The sequence below is a fragment of the Leptodactylus fuscus genome, chromosome 5 (genome assembly GCF_031893055.1).
Source record: "Leptodactylus fuscus isolate aLepFus1 chromosome 5, aLepFus1.hap2, whole genome shotgun sequence".
Classification (NCBI taxonomy): Eukaryota; Metazoa; Chordata; class Amphibia; order Anura; family Leptodactylidae; genus Leptodactylus; species Leptodactylus fuscus.
In genome coordinates, this window is record NC_134269.1 from 118,578,930 (window position 1) to 118,595,635 (window position 16,706).

Consider the following 16,706-nt stretch of genomic DNA (forward strand, 5'->3'; position numbering starts at 1 on the left):
CAGAAAACAGAACAATTTGCTTATCGTGCGTGCTTTAGTGGCCTGTGCGAAAGTTACATTTTTTCGTTAATAGGAATAGTTACGTAAACAGCACATACAAATACTAAAAGAAAACGCAGATCCCCTTTAAATGACACAAGTTTGACCATGGTGTTATATTGCAGCCAAATAATGTATATTACAACATAAATGATAACTAGTGTGCATTATCATTGCATTTTGTTTAAAGGTAAACCACAATGCAGTCTCATGTACCTTTGGTAGTGGTTCTAATAGATATCCAATAGCCAATGTCACAATCAGAACAAGCAGGCCAGATATTATTCCAGCAACCTACAACATAAGAAGAGTAGGATATGTATAAAACAATAGAAAATGACATGTAAGTATTAAATATATGTTTTATTACTGCTTATGGCTATAAATTCTAGTAATGATTCCTTAATTTTAAAGAGTTGAATTATCAATCATTGGTCAATAGCTATATGCTCCCCATATACATGCCCAAATGAATTGGCTGACTGATCCAGCAAAGGGGAGAAAGAACAATCACTGGATCAGATTTAAAAAATAACACCCCCCCCCCCCACACACACACACACAAATGTTAACATGGTCATATAACCTAACACAGAATGAGGGGGTTTGTCATAAATAGTATGCCACCTTCTACTGTGAGGTGATTAATCCATCTCAACACAGCCATTTTTTGATTTTTAAGCAGAATCTGATCCCATCAATTTCTAGCAAATACCATATACACTCTATGAATAAATACTAGAGATGAGCGAACACTAAAATGTTCGAGGTTCGAAATTCGATTCGAACAGCCGCTCACTGTTCGAGTGTTCGAATGGGTTTCGAACCCCATTATAGTCTATGGGGAACATAAACTCGTTAAGGGGGAAACCCAAATTCGTGTCTGGAGGGTCACCAAGTCCACTATGACACCCCAGGAAATGATACCAACACCCTGGAATGACACTGGGACAGCAGGGGAAGCATGTCTGGGGGCATAAAAGTCACTTTATTTCATGGAAATCCCTGTCAGTTTGCGATTTTCGCAAGCTAACTTTTCCCCATAGAAATGCATTGGCCAGTGCTGATTGGCCAGAGTACGGAACTCGACCAATCAGCGCTGGCTCTGCTGGAGGAGGCGGAGTCTAAGATCGCTCCACACCAGTCTCCATTCAGGTCCGACCTTAGACTCCGCCTCCTCCGGCAGAGCCAGCGCTGATTGGCCGAAGGCTGGCCAATGCATTCCTATGCGAATGCAGACTTAGCAGTGCTGAGTCAGTTTTGCTCAACTACACATCTGATGCACACTCGGCACTGCTACATCAGATGTAGCAATCTGATGTAGCAGAGCCGAGGGTGCACTAGAACCCCTGTGCAAACTCAGTTCACGCTAATAGAATGCATTGGCCAGCGCTGATTGGCCAATGCATTCTATTAGCCCGATGAAGTAGAGCTGAATGTGTGTGCTAAGCACACACATTCAGCACTGCTTCATCACGCCAATACAATGCATTAGCCAGTGCTGATTGGCCAGAGTACGGAATTCGGCCAATCAGCGCTGGCCAATGCATTCTATTAGCCCGATGAAGTAGAGCTGAATGTGTGTGCTAAGCACACACATTCAGCACTGCTTCATCAAGCCAATACAATGCATTAGCCAGTGCTGATTGGCCAGAGTACGGAATTCGGCCAATCAGCGCTGGCTCTGCTGGAGGAGGCGGAGTCTAAGATCGCTCCACACCAGTCTCCATTCAGGTCCGACCTTAGACTCCGCCTCCTCCGGCAGAGCCAGCGCTGATTGGCCGAAGGCTGGCCAATGCATTCCTATGCGAATGCAGACTTAGCAGTGCTGAGTCAGTTTTGCTCAACTACACATCTGATGTACACTCGGCACTGCTACATCAGATGTAGCAATCTGATGTAGCAGAGCCGAGGGTGCACTAGAACCCCTGTGCAAACTCAGTTCACGCTAATAGAATGCATTGGCCAGCGCTGATTGGCCAATGCATTCTATTAGCCCGATGAAGTAGAGCTGAATGTGTGTGCTAAGCACACACATTCAGCACTGCTTCATCAAGCCAATACAATGCATTAGCCAGTGCTGATTGGCCAGAGTACGGAATTCGGCCAATCAGCGCTGGCCAATGCATTCTATTAGCCCGATGAAGTAGAGCTGAATGTGTGTGCTAAGCACACACATTCAGCACTGCTTCATCAAGCCAATACAATGCATTAGCCAGTGCTGATTGGCCAGAGTACGGAATTCGGCCAATCAGCGCTGGCCAATGCATTCTATTAGCCCGATGAAGTAGAGCTGAATGTGTGTGCTAAGCACACACATTCAGCACTGCTTCATCAAGCCAATACAATGCATTAGCCAGTGCTGATTGGCCAGAGTACGGAATTCGGCCAATCAGCGCTGGCTCTGCTGGAGGAGGCGGAGTCTAAGATCGCTCCACACCAGTCTCCATTCAGGTCCGACCTTAGACTCCGCCTCCTCCGGCAGAGCCAGCGCTGATTGGCCGAAGGCTGGCCAATGCATTCCTATGCGAATGCAGACTTAGCAGTGCTGAGTCAGTTTTGCTCAACTACACATCTGATGTACACTCGGCACTGCTACATCAGATGTAGCAATCTGATGTAGCAGAGCCGAGGGTGCACTAGAACCCCTGTGCAAACTCAGTTCACGCTAATAGAATGCATTGGCCAGCGCTGATTGGCCAATGCATTCTATTAGCCCGATGAAGTAGAGCTGAATGTGTGTGCTAAGCACACACATTCAGCACTGCTTCATCAAGCCAATACAATGCATTAGCCAGTGCTGATTGGCCAGAGTACGGAATTCGGCCAATCAGCGCTGGCCAATGCATTCTATTAGCCCGATGAAGTAGAGCTGAATGTGTGTGCTAAGCACACACATTCAGCACTGCTTCATCAAGCCAATACAATGCATTAGCCAGTGCTGATTGGCCAGAGTACGGAATTCGGCCAATCAGCGCTGGCTCTGCTGGAGGAGGCGGAGTCTAAGATCGCTCCACACCAGTCTCCATTCAGGTCCGACCTTAGACTCCGCCTCCTCCAGCAGAGCCAGCGCTGATTGGCCGAATTCCGTACTCTGGCCAATCAGCACTGGCTAATGCATTGTATTGGCTTGATGAAGCAGTGCTGAATGTGTGTGCTTAGCACACACATTCAGCTCTACTTCATCGGGCTAATAGAATGCATTGGCCAATCAGCGCTGGCCAATGCATTCTATTAGCGTGAACTGAGTTTGCACAGGGGTTCTAGTGCACCCTCGGCTCTGCTACATCAGATTGCTACATCTGATGTAGCAGTGCCGAGTGTACATCAGATGTGTAGTTGAGCAAAACTGACTCAGCACTGCTAAGTCTGCATTCGCATAGGAATGCATTGGCCAGCCTTCGGCCAATCAGCGCTGGCTCTGCCGGAGGAGGCGGAGTCTAAGGTCGGACCTGAATGGAGACTGGTGTGGAGCGATCTTAGACTCCGCCTCCTCCAGCAGAGCCAGCGCTGATTGGCCGAATTCCGTACTCTGGCCAATCAGCACTGGCTAATGCATTGTATTGGCTTGATGAAGCAGTGCTGAATGTGTGTGCTTAGCACACACATTCAGCTCTACTTCATCGGGCTAATAGAATGCATTGGCCAGCGCTGATTGGCCGAATTCCGTACTCTGGCCAATCAGCACTGGCTAATGCATTGTATTGGCTTGATGAAGCAGTGCTGAATGTGTGTGCTTAGCACACACATTCAGCTCTACTTCATCGGGCTAATAGAATGCATTGGCCAGCGCTGATTGGCCGAATTCCGTACTCTGGCCAATCAGCACTGGCTAATGCATTGTATTGGCTTGATGAAGCAGTGCTGAATGTGTGTGCTTAGCACACACATTCAGCTCTACTTCATCGGGCTAATAGAATGCATTGGCCAATCAGCGCTGGCCAATGCATTCTATTAGCGTGAACTGAGTTTGCACAGGGGTTCTAGTGCACCCTCGGCTCTGCTACATCAGATTGCTACATCTGATGTAGCAGTGCCGAGTGTGCATCAGATGTGTAGTTGAGCAAAACTGACTCAGCACTGCTAAGTCTGCATTCGCATAGGAATGCATTGGCCAGCCTTCGGCCAATCAGCGCTGGCTCTGCCGGAGGAGGCGGAGTCTAAGGTCGGACCTGAATGGAGACTGGTGTGGAGCGATCTTAGACTCCGCCTCCTCCAGCAGAGCCAGCGCTGATTGGTCGAGTTCCGTACTCTGGCCAATCAGCACTGGCCAATGCATTTCTATGGGGAAAAGTTAGCTTGCGAAAATCGCAAACTGACAGGGATTTCCATGAAATAAAGTGACTTTTATGCCCCCAGACATGCTTCCCCTGCTGTCCCAGTGTCATTCCAGGGTGTTGGTATCATTTCCTGGGGTGTCATAGTGGACTTGGTGACCCTCCAGACACGAATTTGGGTTTCCCCCTTAACGAGTTTATGTTCCCCATAGACTATAATGGGGTTCGAAACCCATTCGAACACTCGAACAGTGAGCGGCTGTTCGAATCGAATTTCGAACCTCGAACATTTTAGTGTTCGCTCATCTCTAATAATTAACATTACACCACCAGGAAGAACATTCATCTCCCCACTGCTGTCCCTAAGCCCTTACTGCCTGCACAAGGGCCCTCATGTGTGAAGGCAGCAAGGGAATTTAGCATGTGCATAAGTGAACACATTCTTACAAAGTGAAAACATTTTGAAGACTGTACTGAAAACTTGGAACATATTTCACAATTCAGAATTTTAGAATTATAGAAACTTCTAATATGATACTACCTGGGTTTTCCCACCAGTGCTTTCTTGAACAGAGGACCTTGATAAAGATGTGCTTGCAGCAAATCCTTTAAATGATCCACACAGTATATTACTTAGCCCAAATGCTATTAATTCCTGAAAAAAAGAAAAAAAGATTTATTTCCCTTATACTGTGTACAGGGCATGAATGTACCTTCGCATGAGTCTGGCTACATATGGTAATGTTGTGTTGTACAGAAACACCATATGGCAACAAACAGTTTTCTTTGTACAAAAAAAAAAATTACTGCTCTAATAAGTTGTAACTGTCCTTATATAATAGTAAAGGAGTAATCCTATAAAAGGATCTACATCTGCGATAGTTTGTAGATTGGTGGAAGTCAAAGCACTGGAACAGAGCAGGCCAACTATATTCCGTAGTCCTATAGAAATGTATGGATCTTGACCTGCCACTCAGTGGCATAACTAAAGTCTTGCGGGCCCCGCCAGGGTTCCCTACCTCATTCCTACAGCAAATTCTTAATAGTGATGGTTACAGGTGATAAGGAGTTTAATCATCCTTAGTGTGGTTAGGGTAATCTGTGGTTCTCCTTGGCCTATGGGCCAGATGGAAGCTGTAATCTCAATACTGATGCCAGTGCTTATGGACCACCACAGTCTCCTGGGCCCCGATGCAACTGCATTCTCTGCACCCCTGCTGCTACACCATTCATACATAAATACAAGGAAGCTTGTTCTTGTGATCAGTGGAGGTCTCAGGGATCAGTGCCCACTGAACAACAAGTTTATCCCATTGCCCGTAGATAGCAAATAACTAGATTTTACTGGATTACCCCTTTATCATGGATTTAAATTCAGAACTCCATTGTAATGTGTAATCACCATTTTTACCATAAATTCATTACCAATGTATATACCAATACACATTCTAGGGGGTCAATATCGATGTATTTTCCATCATAAGCTCTAACTATGGGGTGTACCCTGATATACACTTGCAAAGATTATACATGTATTTCTTGCCACAGCCAGTTTTGTTCTAATGATTTGGTGATTTTTGGTGTTTGTGTCTTCACATTGTGCAAGCCATTTTTTTTTTTATTTTCTCCTGATGTAGCTTTATTTTTGCGGGAAGAGAAGTACTTTTTAGTGGCACCATTTTGGCATGCCTATAACTAACTTATTAACTAAACTTTATTAATTCTTTGAAATGTGTCATTGCTTTTTAAATTTTTTTGTCATTCACCATACAGCATAAGTAACATGGTACCTTTATTCTATGGCTGGTATGATTACAGTGATATCTACGTTATGTTGATAATTTTATGCATTACTAATTTTTCAGAATAAAATTTCATATAGGGAAAAAAGAGGCACCTTATATAGTGTTTGACCACAGCATCTCAGGGGTTAACACCTAAGTTTGGAGCTCAGCTATGTTATAGAAAAGTGCCATCACTATATAATAGCTGACACTCGCTAAGCTTGGTGTGCACATAGTTTCTGACGTGGATTTCTCATCAAAATCCTGACCAAAAAAATCCTGTGTGAATCCGGGTTAAACAAACACAGTTGCTTTGTACAAAGCACACACACTTCTTACCTGATTCCCATTAATAGTGTAATTGTGTTTAATGGAATAGACCTTTGCCACTGAAAAGGCCACAGCAAATCCAACAATTGCAATGGAGAAAGAGTTAGCAATGCATGCTTGAAAAACAGATATACTTGGTGCGACAGGAGGCTGATATCTACGTAAAGAAAAATATGTTTACTTTTTTTAAAATGGATTAGAATAAAACCTGTTTTAGGCCAGGGCCCCAACGTTGTATGAATGTGGCAAAAAACCACAGCGTTTTATAATCACTGCAAAGTGGATGGGATTCTAGCAAATCCCATCCACGCATTGCAAAGAAATACTTAGGCTAAGACCTCATGTAATGGGTTGCATTGAAAAAGTACTGCGGAAAAAACCATGGTGGAAACACATTGTGGTTTTTCCTGCAGCGCTTTTCACGGAAAGTTCACCGAGGTTTCCTCTGTGGACTTTCTGCTTCCATTATACCTATAGGGAAACCGCTATCGTTTCCGTAGGTATAATTGACAAGCTGTGATTTCCAAATTTGCAACAGTTTTGGAAATTGCTACTCGGTTTTTGCAGTGGTGTTTACTCCACTTGGGGCCCCGGCCTCAATTAGTGAAAACAATTATTGGACAAACATAAAAACCTTTAACCCAAGCTATAGAACATAATTTTTATAGGAATTCATATCCAGCTGAAGTCTCTTTATGTGTTAGTTCATGGAGTCGGAGTACAGAGATTTGCTAAGTCCAATAAAATAGTTGAGTGTATAATGCCAAAAGCTCTTCTGGCGCTCTCACTCACAGACTTCTGCACTGAATATCATTTTTGAGAGCAAAGTTTAAATAAAAAGTAAGTTAAATAAATATTAGGTTAGGAGTAGAGATGAGCGAACACTAAAATGTTCGAGGTTCGAAATTCGATTCGAACAGCCGCTCACTGTTCGAGTGTTCGAATGGGTTTCGAACCCCATTATAGTCTATGGGGAACATAAACTCGTTAAGGGGGAAACCCAAATTCGTGTCTGGAGGGTCACCAAGTCCACTATGACACCCCAGGAAATGATACCAACACCCTGGAATGACACTGGGACAGCAGGGGAAGCATGTCTGGGGGCATAAAAGTCACTTTATTTCATGGAAATCCCTGTCAGTTTGCGATTTTCGCAAGCTAACTTTTCCCCATAGAAATGCATTGGCCAGTGCTGATTGGCCAGAGTACGGAACTCGACCAATCAGCGCTGGCTCTGCTGGAGGAGGCGGAGTCTAAGATAGCTCCACACCAGTCTCCATTCAGGTCCGACCTTAGACTCCGCCTCCTCCGGCAGAGCCAGCGCTGATTGGCCGAAGGCTGGCCAATGCATTCCTATGCGAATGCAGACTTAGCAGTGCTGAGTCAGTTTTGCTCAACTACACATCTGATGCACACTCGGCACTGCTACATCAGATGTAGCAATCTGATGTAGCAGAGCCGAGGGTGCACTAGAACCCCTGTGCAAACTCAGTTCACGCTAATAGAATGCATTGGCCAGCGCTGATTGGCCAATGCATTCTATTAGCCCGATGAAGTAGAGCTGAATGTGTGTGCTAAGCACACTCATTCAGCACTGCTTCATCACGCCAATACAATGCATTAGCCAGTGCTGATTGGCCAGAGTACGGAATTCGGCCAATCAGCGCTGGCCAATGCATTCTATTAGCCCGATGAAGTAGAGCTGAATGTGTGTGCTAAGCACACACATTCAGCACTGCTTCATCACGCCAATACAATGCATTAGCCAGTGCTGATTGGCCAGAGTACGGAATTCGGCCAATCAGCGCTGGCTCTGCTGGAGGAGGCGGAGTCTAAGGTCGGACCTGAATGGAGACTGGTGTGGAGCGATCTTAGACTCCGCCTCCTCCAGCAGAGCCAGCGCTGATTGGCCGAATTCCGTATTCTGGCCAATCAGCGCTGGCCAATGCATTCTATTAGCCCGATGAAGTAGAGCTGAATGTGTGTGCTAAGCACACTCATTCAGCACTGCTTCATCACGCCAATACAATGCATTAGCCAGTGCTGATTGGCCAGAGTACGGAATTCGGCCAATCAGCGCTGGCTCTGCTGGAGGAGGCGGAGTCTAAGGTCGGACCTGAATGGAGACTGGTGTGGAGCGATCTTAGACTCCGCCTCCTCCAGCAGAGCCAGCGCTGATTGGCCGAATTCCATACTCTGGCCAATCAGCGCTGGCCAATGCATTCTATTAGCTTGATGAAGCAGAGTGTGCACAAGGGTTCAAGCGCACCCTCGGCTCTGATGTAGCAGAGCTGAGGCTGCACAAGGGTTCAAGCGCACCCTCGGCTCTGATGTAGGAGAGCCGAGGGTGCACTTGAACCCTTGTGCACCCTCAGCTCTGCTACATCAGAGCCGAGGGTGCGCTTGAACCCTTGTGCACACTCTGCTTCATCAAGCTAATAGAATGCATTGGCCAGCGCTGATTGGCCAATGTATTCTATTAGCCTGATGAAGTAGAGCTGAATGTGTGTGCTAAGCACACACATTCAGCTCTACTTCATCGGGCTAATAGAATGCATTGGCCAGCGCTGATTGGCCAGAGTACGGAACTCGACCAATCAGCGCTGGCTCTGCTGGAGGAGGCGGAGTCTAAGATCGCTCCACACCAGTCTCCATTCAGGTCCGACATTAGACTCCGCCTCCTCCAGCAGAGCCAGCGCTGATTGGCCGAATTCCGTACTCTGGCCAATCAGCACTGGCTAATGCATTGTATTGGCGTGATGAAGCAGTGCTGAATGTGTGTGCTTAGCACACACATTCAGCTCTACTTCATCGGGCTAATAGAATGCATTGGCCAATCAGCGCTGGCCAATGCATTCTATTAGCGTGAACTGAGTTTGCACAGGGGTTCTAGTGCACCCTCGGCTCTGCTACATCAGATTGCTACATCTGATGTAGCAGTGCCGAGTGTGCATCAGATGTGTAGTTGAGCAAAACTGACTCAGCACTGCTAAGTCTGCATTCGCATAGGAATGCATTGGCCAGCCTTCGGCCAATCAGCGCTGGCTCTGCCGGAGGAGGCGGAGTCTAAGGTCGGACCTGAATGGAGACTGGTGTGGAGCGATCTTAGACTCCGCCTCCTCCAGCAGAGCCAGCGCTGATTGGTCGAGTTCCGTACTCTGGCCAATCAGCGCTGGCCAATGCATTCTATTAGCCCGATGAAGTAGAGCTGAATGTGTGTGCTTAGCACACACATTCAGCTCTACTTCATCAGGCTAATAGAATACATTGGCCAATCAGCGCTGGCCAATGCATTCTATTAGCTTGATGAAGCAGAGTGTGCACAAGGGTTCAAGCGCACCCTCGGCTCTGATGTAGCAGAGCTGAGGGTGCACAAGGGTTCAAGTGCACCCTCGGCTCTCCTACATCAGGGCCGAGGGTGCGCTTGAACCCTTGTGCAGCCTCGGCTCTGCTACATCAGAGCCGAGGGTGCGCTTGAACCCTTGTGCACACTCTGCTTCATCAAGCTAATAGAATGCATTGGCCAGCACTGATTGGCCAGAGTACGGAATTCGGCCAATCAGCGCTGGCCAATGCATCCCTATGGGAAAAAGTTTATCTCACAAAAATCACAATTACACACCCGATAGAGCCCCAAAAAGTTATTTTTAATAACATTCCCCCCTAAATAAAGGTTATCCCTAGCTATCCCTGCCTGTACAGCTATCCCTGTCTCATAGTCACAAAGTTCACATTCTCATATGACCCGGATTTGAAATCCACTATTCGTCTAAAATGGAGGTCACCTGATTTCGGCAGCCAATGACTTTTTCCAATTTTTTTCAATGCCCCCGGTGTCGTAGTTCCTGTCCCACCTCCCCTGCGCTGTTATTGGTGCAAAAAAGGCGCCAGGGAAGGTGGGAGGGGAATCGAATTTTGGCGCACTTTACCACGTGGTGTTCGATTCGATTCGAACATGGCGAACACCCTGATATCCGATCGAACATGTGTTCGATAGAACACTGTTCGCTCATCTCTAGTTAGGAGGGATAAGGTGTCTCATTCAGGAGATGTTACCATGAGGTGTACAGTTCATCCTGGGCAGGATACATCCAGGGAGGCTGCAGAGATGGCAGTTACTTTAAATGACTCTTACTCCAGAGCTGTCTGTAGCCCACCTAAGCTTTTGGATATCACTGGTTAAAGCATGGCTATAAATATATATATATATATATATATATATATATATATATATATATATATATATATATATATATATCTTGAAAGTTTCACTTTAACCAGTGTGCAGGAGAACACGTGACACATGTAGCTAAGGCTAGATTCACACCTATGCATGGTAGACTCGAACAATGGAAAGCCAACCCACTAAAACAGCACACCCAACAGAATATAATACAGTCTATGCAGGAACTGGCAATTTTTTTCATGATATCTCCTCCTCATTATGAATCAGAAAGAATACATGCCATTTAACCCTTTACATGATGCGGCCAATACTGACCACAGCACCTAAGTCATTTTACAGAAAAAAAGTAAAAATAGACTTTTTTTTCCCCCTTGTTAAAAATTCCACCCCACAACAAAATAGGTAATGACATAACCGTTTTTAAAAAAATAAAAATTAATAAAGAATACTTTTTTATTAGAGATGAGCGAACAGTGTTCTATCGAACTCATGTTCGATCGGATATTAGGCTGTTCGGCATGTTCGAATCGAATCGAACACCGCGTGGTAAAGTGCGCCATTACTCGATTCCCCTCCCACCTTCCCTGGCGCCTTTTTTGCTCCAATAACAGCGCAGGGTAGGTGGGACAGGAACTACAACACCGGTGACGTTGAAAAAAGTAGGCAAAAGCCATTGGCTGCCGAAAACATGTGACCTCTAATTTAAAAGAACAGCGACGCCCAGGTTCGCGTCATTCTGAGCTTGCAATTCACCGGGGACGGAGGTTTCCGTCCAGTTAGCTAAGGCTTAGATTCTGGGTAGGCAGGGACAGGCTAGGATAGGAAGGAGAAGACAACCACAACAGCTCTTATAAGAGCTAAATTCCAGGGAGAAGCTTGTCAGTGTAACGTGGCACTGATGGGCTCAATCGCCGCAACCCAGCTTTCCGCGGATCCTGAATGGAATACACTGACAGTGTATTCCCGTATACCCGATATATACCCCGATACCCGTTCCAACGGTGTGCCCCCCCCACCTTCACCCCAGAAATACCCTGCAAGTCCCCTAGCAATAGAATTGGGGCTATATACACCCACTATTTTTGCTACTGCCATATAGTGCCATTGTCTCACTGGGAATTCAAAGAATATATTGGGCTTACATATAACTTCAATTCCAGGGAGAAGCTTGTCAGTGTAACGTGGCACTGACGGGCTCAATCGCCGCAACCCAGCTTTCCCAGGATCCTGAATGGAACACACTGACAGTGTATTCCCGTATACCCCATATATACACCCCAAATCCCCGTTCCAACGGTGTGCCCCCCCACCTTCACCTCAGAAATACCCTGCAAGTCCCCTAGCAATAGAATTGGGGCTATATACACCCACTATTTTTGCTACTGGTATATAGTGCCATTGTCTGACTGGGAATTCAAAGAATATATTGGGGTTACGTGCACCCACAATTTTTGCTACTGGTATATAGTGCCATTGTCTGACTGGGAATTCAAAGAATATATTGGGGTTACAAATACCCTCATTTCTTGCTACTGCCATATAGTGCCAGTTTCTGACTGGTAATTCAAAGAATATATTGGGGTTATAAATACCCTCATTTCTTGCTACTGGTATATAGTGCCATTGTCTGACTGGGAATTCAAAGAATATATTGGGGTTATAAATACCCTCATTTCTTGCTACTGGTATATAGTGCCATTGTCTGACTGGGAATTCAAAGAATATATTGGGGTTACAAATACCCTCATTTCTTGCTACTGCCATATAGTGCCAGTTTCTGACTGGTAATTCAAAGAATATATTGGGGTTATAAATACCCTCATTTCTTGCTACTGGTATATAGTGCCATTGTCTGACTGGGAATTCAAAGAATATATTGGGGTTACAAATACCCTCATTTCTTGCTACTGCCATATAGTGCCAGTTTCTGACTGGTAATTCAAAGAATATATTGGGGTTACGTGCACCCACAATTTTTGCTACTGGTATATAGTGCCATTGTCTGACTGGGATTTCAAAGAATATATTGAGGTTACAAATACCCTCATTTCTTGCTACTGGTATATAGTGCCATTGTCTGACTGGGAATTCAAAGAATATATTGGGGTTACAAATACCCTCATTTCTTGCTACTGCCATATAGTGCCAGTTTCTGACTGGTGATTCAAAGACTATATTGGGGTTATAAATACCCTCATTTCTTGCTACTGGTATATAGTGCCATTGTCTGACTGGGAATTCAAAGAATATATTGGGGTTATAAATACCCTCATTTCTTGCTACTGGTATATAGTGCCATTGTCTGACTGGGAATTCAAAGAATATATTGGGGTTACAAATACCCTCATTTCTTGCTACTGCCATATAGTGCCAGTTTCTGACTGGTAATTCAAAGAATATATTGGGGTTACGTGCACCCACAATTTTTGCTACTGGTATATAGTGCCATTGTCTGACTGGGAATTCAAAGAATATATTGGGGTTACAAATACCCTCATTTCTTGCTACTGGTATATAGTGCCATTGTCTGACTGGGAATTCAAAGAATATATTGGGGTTATAAATACCCTCATTTCTTGCTACTGCCATATAGTGCCAGTTTCTGACTGGTAATTCAAAGAATATATTGGGGTTACGTGCACCCACAATTTTGCTATTGGTATATAGTGCCATTGTCTGACTGGGAATTCAAAGAATATATTGGGGTTATAAATACCCTCATTTCTTGCTACTGGTATATAGTGCCATTGTCTGACTGGGAATTCAAAGAATACACTCACCGGCCACTTTATTAGGTACATCTGTCCAACTGCTCGTTAACACTTAATTTCTAATCAGCCAATCACATGGCGGCAACTCAGTGCATTTAGGCATGTAGACATGGTCAAGACAATCTCCTGCAGTTCAAACCGAGCATCAGTATGGGGAAGAAAGGTGATTTGAGTGCCTTTGAACGTGGCATGGTTGTTGGTGCCAGAAGGGCTGGTCTGAGTATTTCAGAAACTGCTGATCTACTGGGATTTTCACGCACAACCATCTCTAGGGTTTACAGAGAATGGTCCGAAAAAGAAAAAACATCCAGTGAGCGGCAGTTCTGTGGGCGGAAATGCGTTGTTGATGCCAGAGGTCAGAGGAGAATGGCCAGACTGGTTCGAGCTGATAGAAAGGCAACAGTGACTCAAATAGCCACCCGTTACAACCAAGGTAGCCAGAAGAGCATCTCTGAATGCACAGTACGTCGAACTTTGAGGCAGATGGGCTACAGCAGCAGAAGACCACACCGGGTGCCACTCCTTTCAGCTAAGAACAGGAAACTGAGGCTACAATTTGCACAAGCTCATCGAAATTGGACAATTGAAGATTGGAAAAACGTTGCCTGGTCTGATGAGTCTCGATTTCTGCTGCGACATTCGGATGGTAGGGTCAGAATTTGGCGTCAACAACATGAAAGCATGGATCCATCCTGCCTTGTATCAACGGTTCAGGCTGGTGGTGGTGGTGGTGTCATGGTGTGGGGAATATTTTCTTGGCACTCTTTGGGCCCCTTGGTACCAATTGAGCATCGTTGCAACGCCAAAGCCTACCTGAGTATTGTTGCTGACCATGTCCATCCCTTTATGACCACAATGTACCCAACATCTGATGGCTACTTTCAGCAGGATAATGCGCCATGTCATAAAGCTGGAATCATCTCAGACTGGTTTCTTGAACATGACAATGAGTTCACTGTACTCCAATGGCCTCCACAGTCACCAGATCTCAATCCAATAGAGCATCTTTGGGATGTGGTGGAACGGGAGATTCGCATCATGGATGTGCAGCCGACAAATCTGCGGCAACTGTATGATGCCATCATGTCAATATGGACCAAAATCTCTGAGGAATGCTTCCAGCACCTTGTTGAATCTATGCCACGAAGAATTGAGGCAGTTCTGAAGGCAAAAGGGGGTCCAACCCGTTACTAGCATGGTGTACCTAATAAAGTGGCTGGTGAGTGTATATTGGGGTTACAAATACCCTCATTTCTTGCTACTGGTATATAGTGCCATTGTCTGACTGGGAATTCAAAGAATATATTGGGGTTATAAATACCCTCATTTCTTGCTACTGCCATATAGTGCCAGTTTCTGACTGGTAATTCAAAGAATATATTGGGGTTACGTGCACCCACAATTTTTGCTACTGGTATATAGTGCCATTGTCTGACTGGGAATTCAAAGAATATATTGGGGTTATAAATACCCTCATTTCTTGCTACTGGTATATAGTGCCATTGTCTGACTGGGAATTCAAAGAATATATTGGGGTTATAAATACCCTCATTTCTTGCTACTGGTATATAGTGCCATTGTCTGACTGGGAATTCAAAGAATATATTGGGGTTATAAATACCCTCATTTCTTGCTACTGCCATATAGTGCCAGTTTCCGACTGGTAATTCAAAGAATATATTGGGGTTACGTGCACCCACAATTTTTGCTACTGGTATATAGTGCCATTGTCTGACTGGGATTTCAAAGAATATATTGGGGTTATAAATACCCTCATTTCTTGCTACTGGTATATAGTGCCATTGTCTGACTGGGAATTCAAAGAATATATTGGGGTTACAGATACCCTCATTTCTTGCTACTGGTATATAGTGCCATTGTCTGACTGGGAATTCAAAGAATATATTGGGGTTATAAATACCCTCATTTCTTGCTACTGGTATATAGTGCCATTGTCTGACTGGGAATTCAAAGAATATATTGGGGTTATAAATACCCTCATTTCTTGCTACTGGTATATAGTGCCATTGTCTGACTGGGAATTCAAAGAATATATTGGGGTTACGTGCACCCACAATTTTTGCTACTGGTATATAGTGCCAATTTCTAACTGGGAATTCAAAATGCGCAAGGCTCCCGGAAAGGGACGTGGACGAGGCCGTGGGCGAGGTCGGGGGAATGGTTCTGGGGAGCAAGGTAGCAGTGAAGCCACAGGGCGTCCCGTGCCTACTCCTGTGGGGCAGCAAGCATTGCGCCACTCCACAGTGCCAGGGTTGCTTGCCACATTAACTAAACTGCAGGGTACAAACCTTAGTAGGCCCGAGAACCAGGAACAGGTCTTGCAATGGCTGTCAGAGAACGCTTACAGCACATTGTCCAGCAGCCAGTCAGACTCTGCCTCCTCTCCTCCTATTACCCAACAGTCTTGTCCTCCTTCCTCCCAAAATTCCCAAGCTTCACAGAACAATAACCCCAACTGTCCCTGCTCCCCAGAGCTGTTCTCCGCTCCTTTCATTGTCCCTCAACCTGCCTCTCCACGTCACGATTCCACGAACCTAACAGAGGAGCATCTGTGTCCAGATGCTCAAACACTAGAGTCTCCTCCATCTCCGTTCGATTTGGTGGTGGATCGACGATGATGTGACGCAGTTGCCGTCAGGGCATCCAGTTGACCGGCGCATTGTGCGGGAGGAGGAGATGAGACAGGAGTTGGAAGAGGAAGGGGTGGATGATGAGGACACTGACCCGACCTGGACAGGGGGGATGTCAAGCGGGGAAAGTAGTGTGGATGTTGAGGCAGGTGCAGCACCAAAAAGGGTAGCTAGAGGCAGAGGCAGAGGTCAGCAGCTTAGGCGAAGCCAGGCCACACCCGGAATCTCCCAAGATGTTCCAGTTCGTACCCAGCCCCGAAAAACTCCCACCTCGAGGGCACGTTTCTCGAAGGTGTGGAGTTTTTTCAAGGAATGCGCCGAGGACAGATATAGTGTTGTCTGCACAATTTGCCTCTCGAAATTGATTAGGGGCTCTGAGAAGAGCAACCTGTCCACCACTTCAATGCGCCGTCATTTGGAATCCAAGCACTGGAATCAGTGGCAGGCAGCAACGGCAGGACAAAGGCCACCTGCCGTTCACGCCACAGCCACTGCCTCTGCCACTGCCTCTGCTTCTGCCACTGCCACTGCTGACTGTGCTGGCGATGCACTCCAGAGGACGAGCCAGGACACCACTTCATCTGCCTCCGCCACTTTGTTGACTTCTCCCTCATCCTCCCCTGTTCCTGTCTTATCTCCTTCTCCTGCACCATCAAAGGCACCATCAG

The 16,706-nt window shown here is 45.7% G+C and overlaps 1 protein-coding gene across 1 annotated transcript in view; it reads right to left on the reverse strand.

The window, feature by feature from the left end:
• Positions 1–16,706, reverse strand: part of LOC142203388 (chloride anion exchanger-like) — a 56,833-nt gene that overhangs the window by 19,638 nt on the left and 20,489 nt on the right. The window contains exons 9-11 of the mRNA XM_075274066.1: positions 6,440–6,587; positions 4,858–4,971; positions 256–333 (exon numbers count right to left, since the gene is read on the reverse strand). Of these exons, the coding sequence (XP_075130167.1) occupies positions 256–333; positions 4,858–4,971; positions 6,440–6,587 (340 nt within the window). The remainder of the gene's footprint in view (positions 1–255; positions 334–4,857; positions 4,972–6,439; positions 6,588–16,706) is intronic.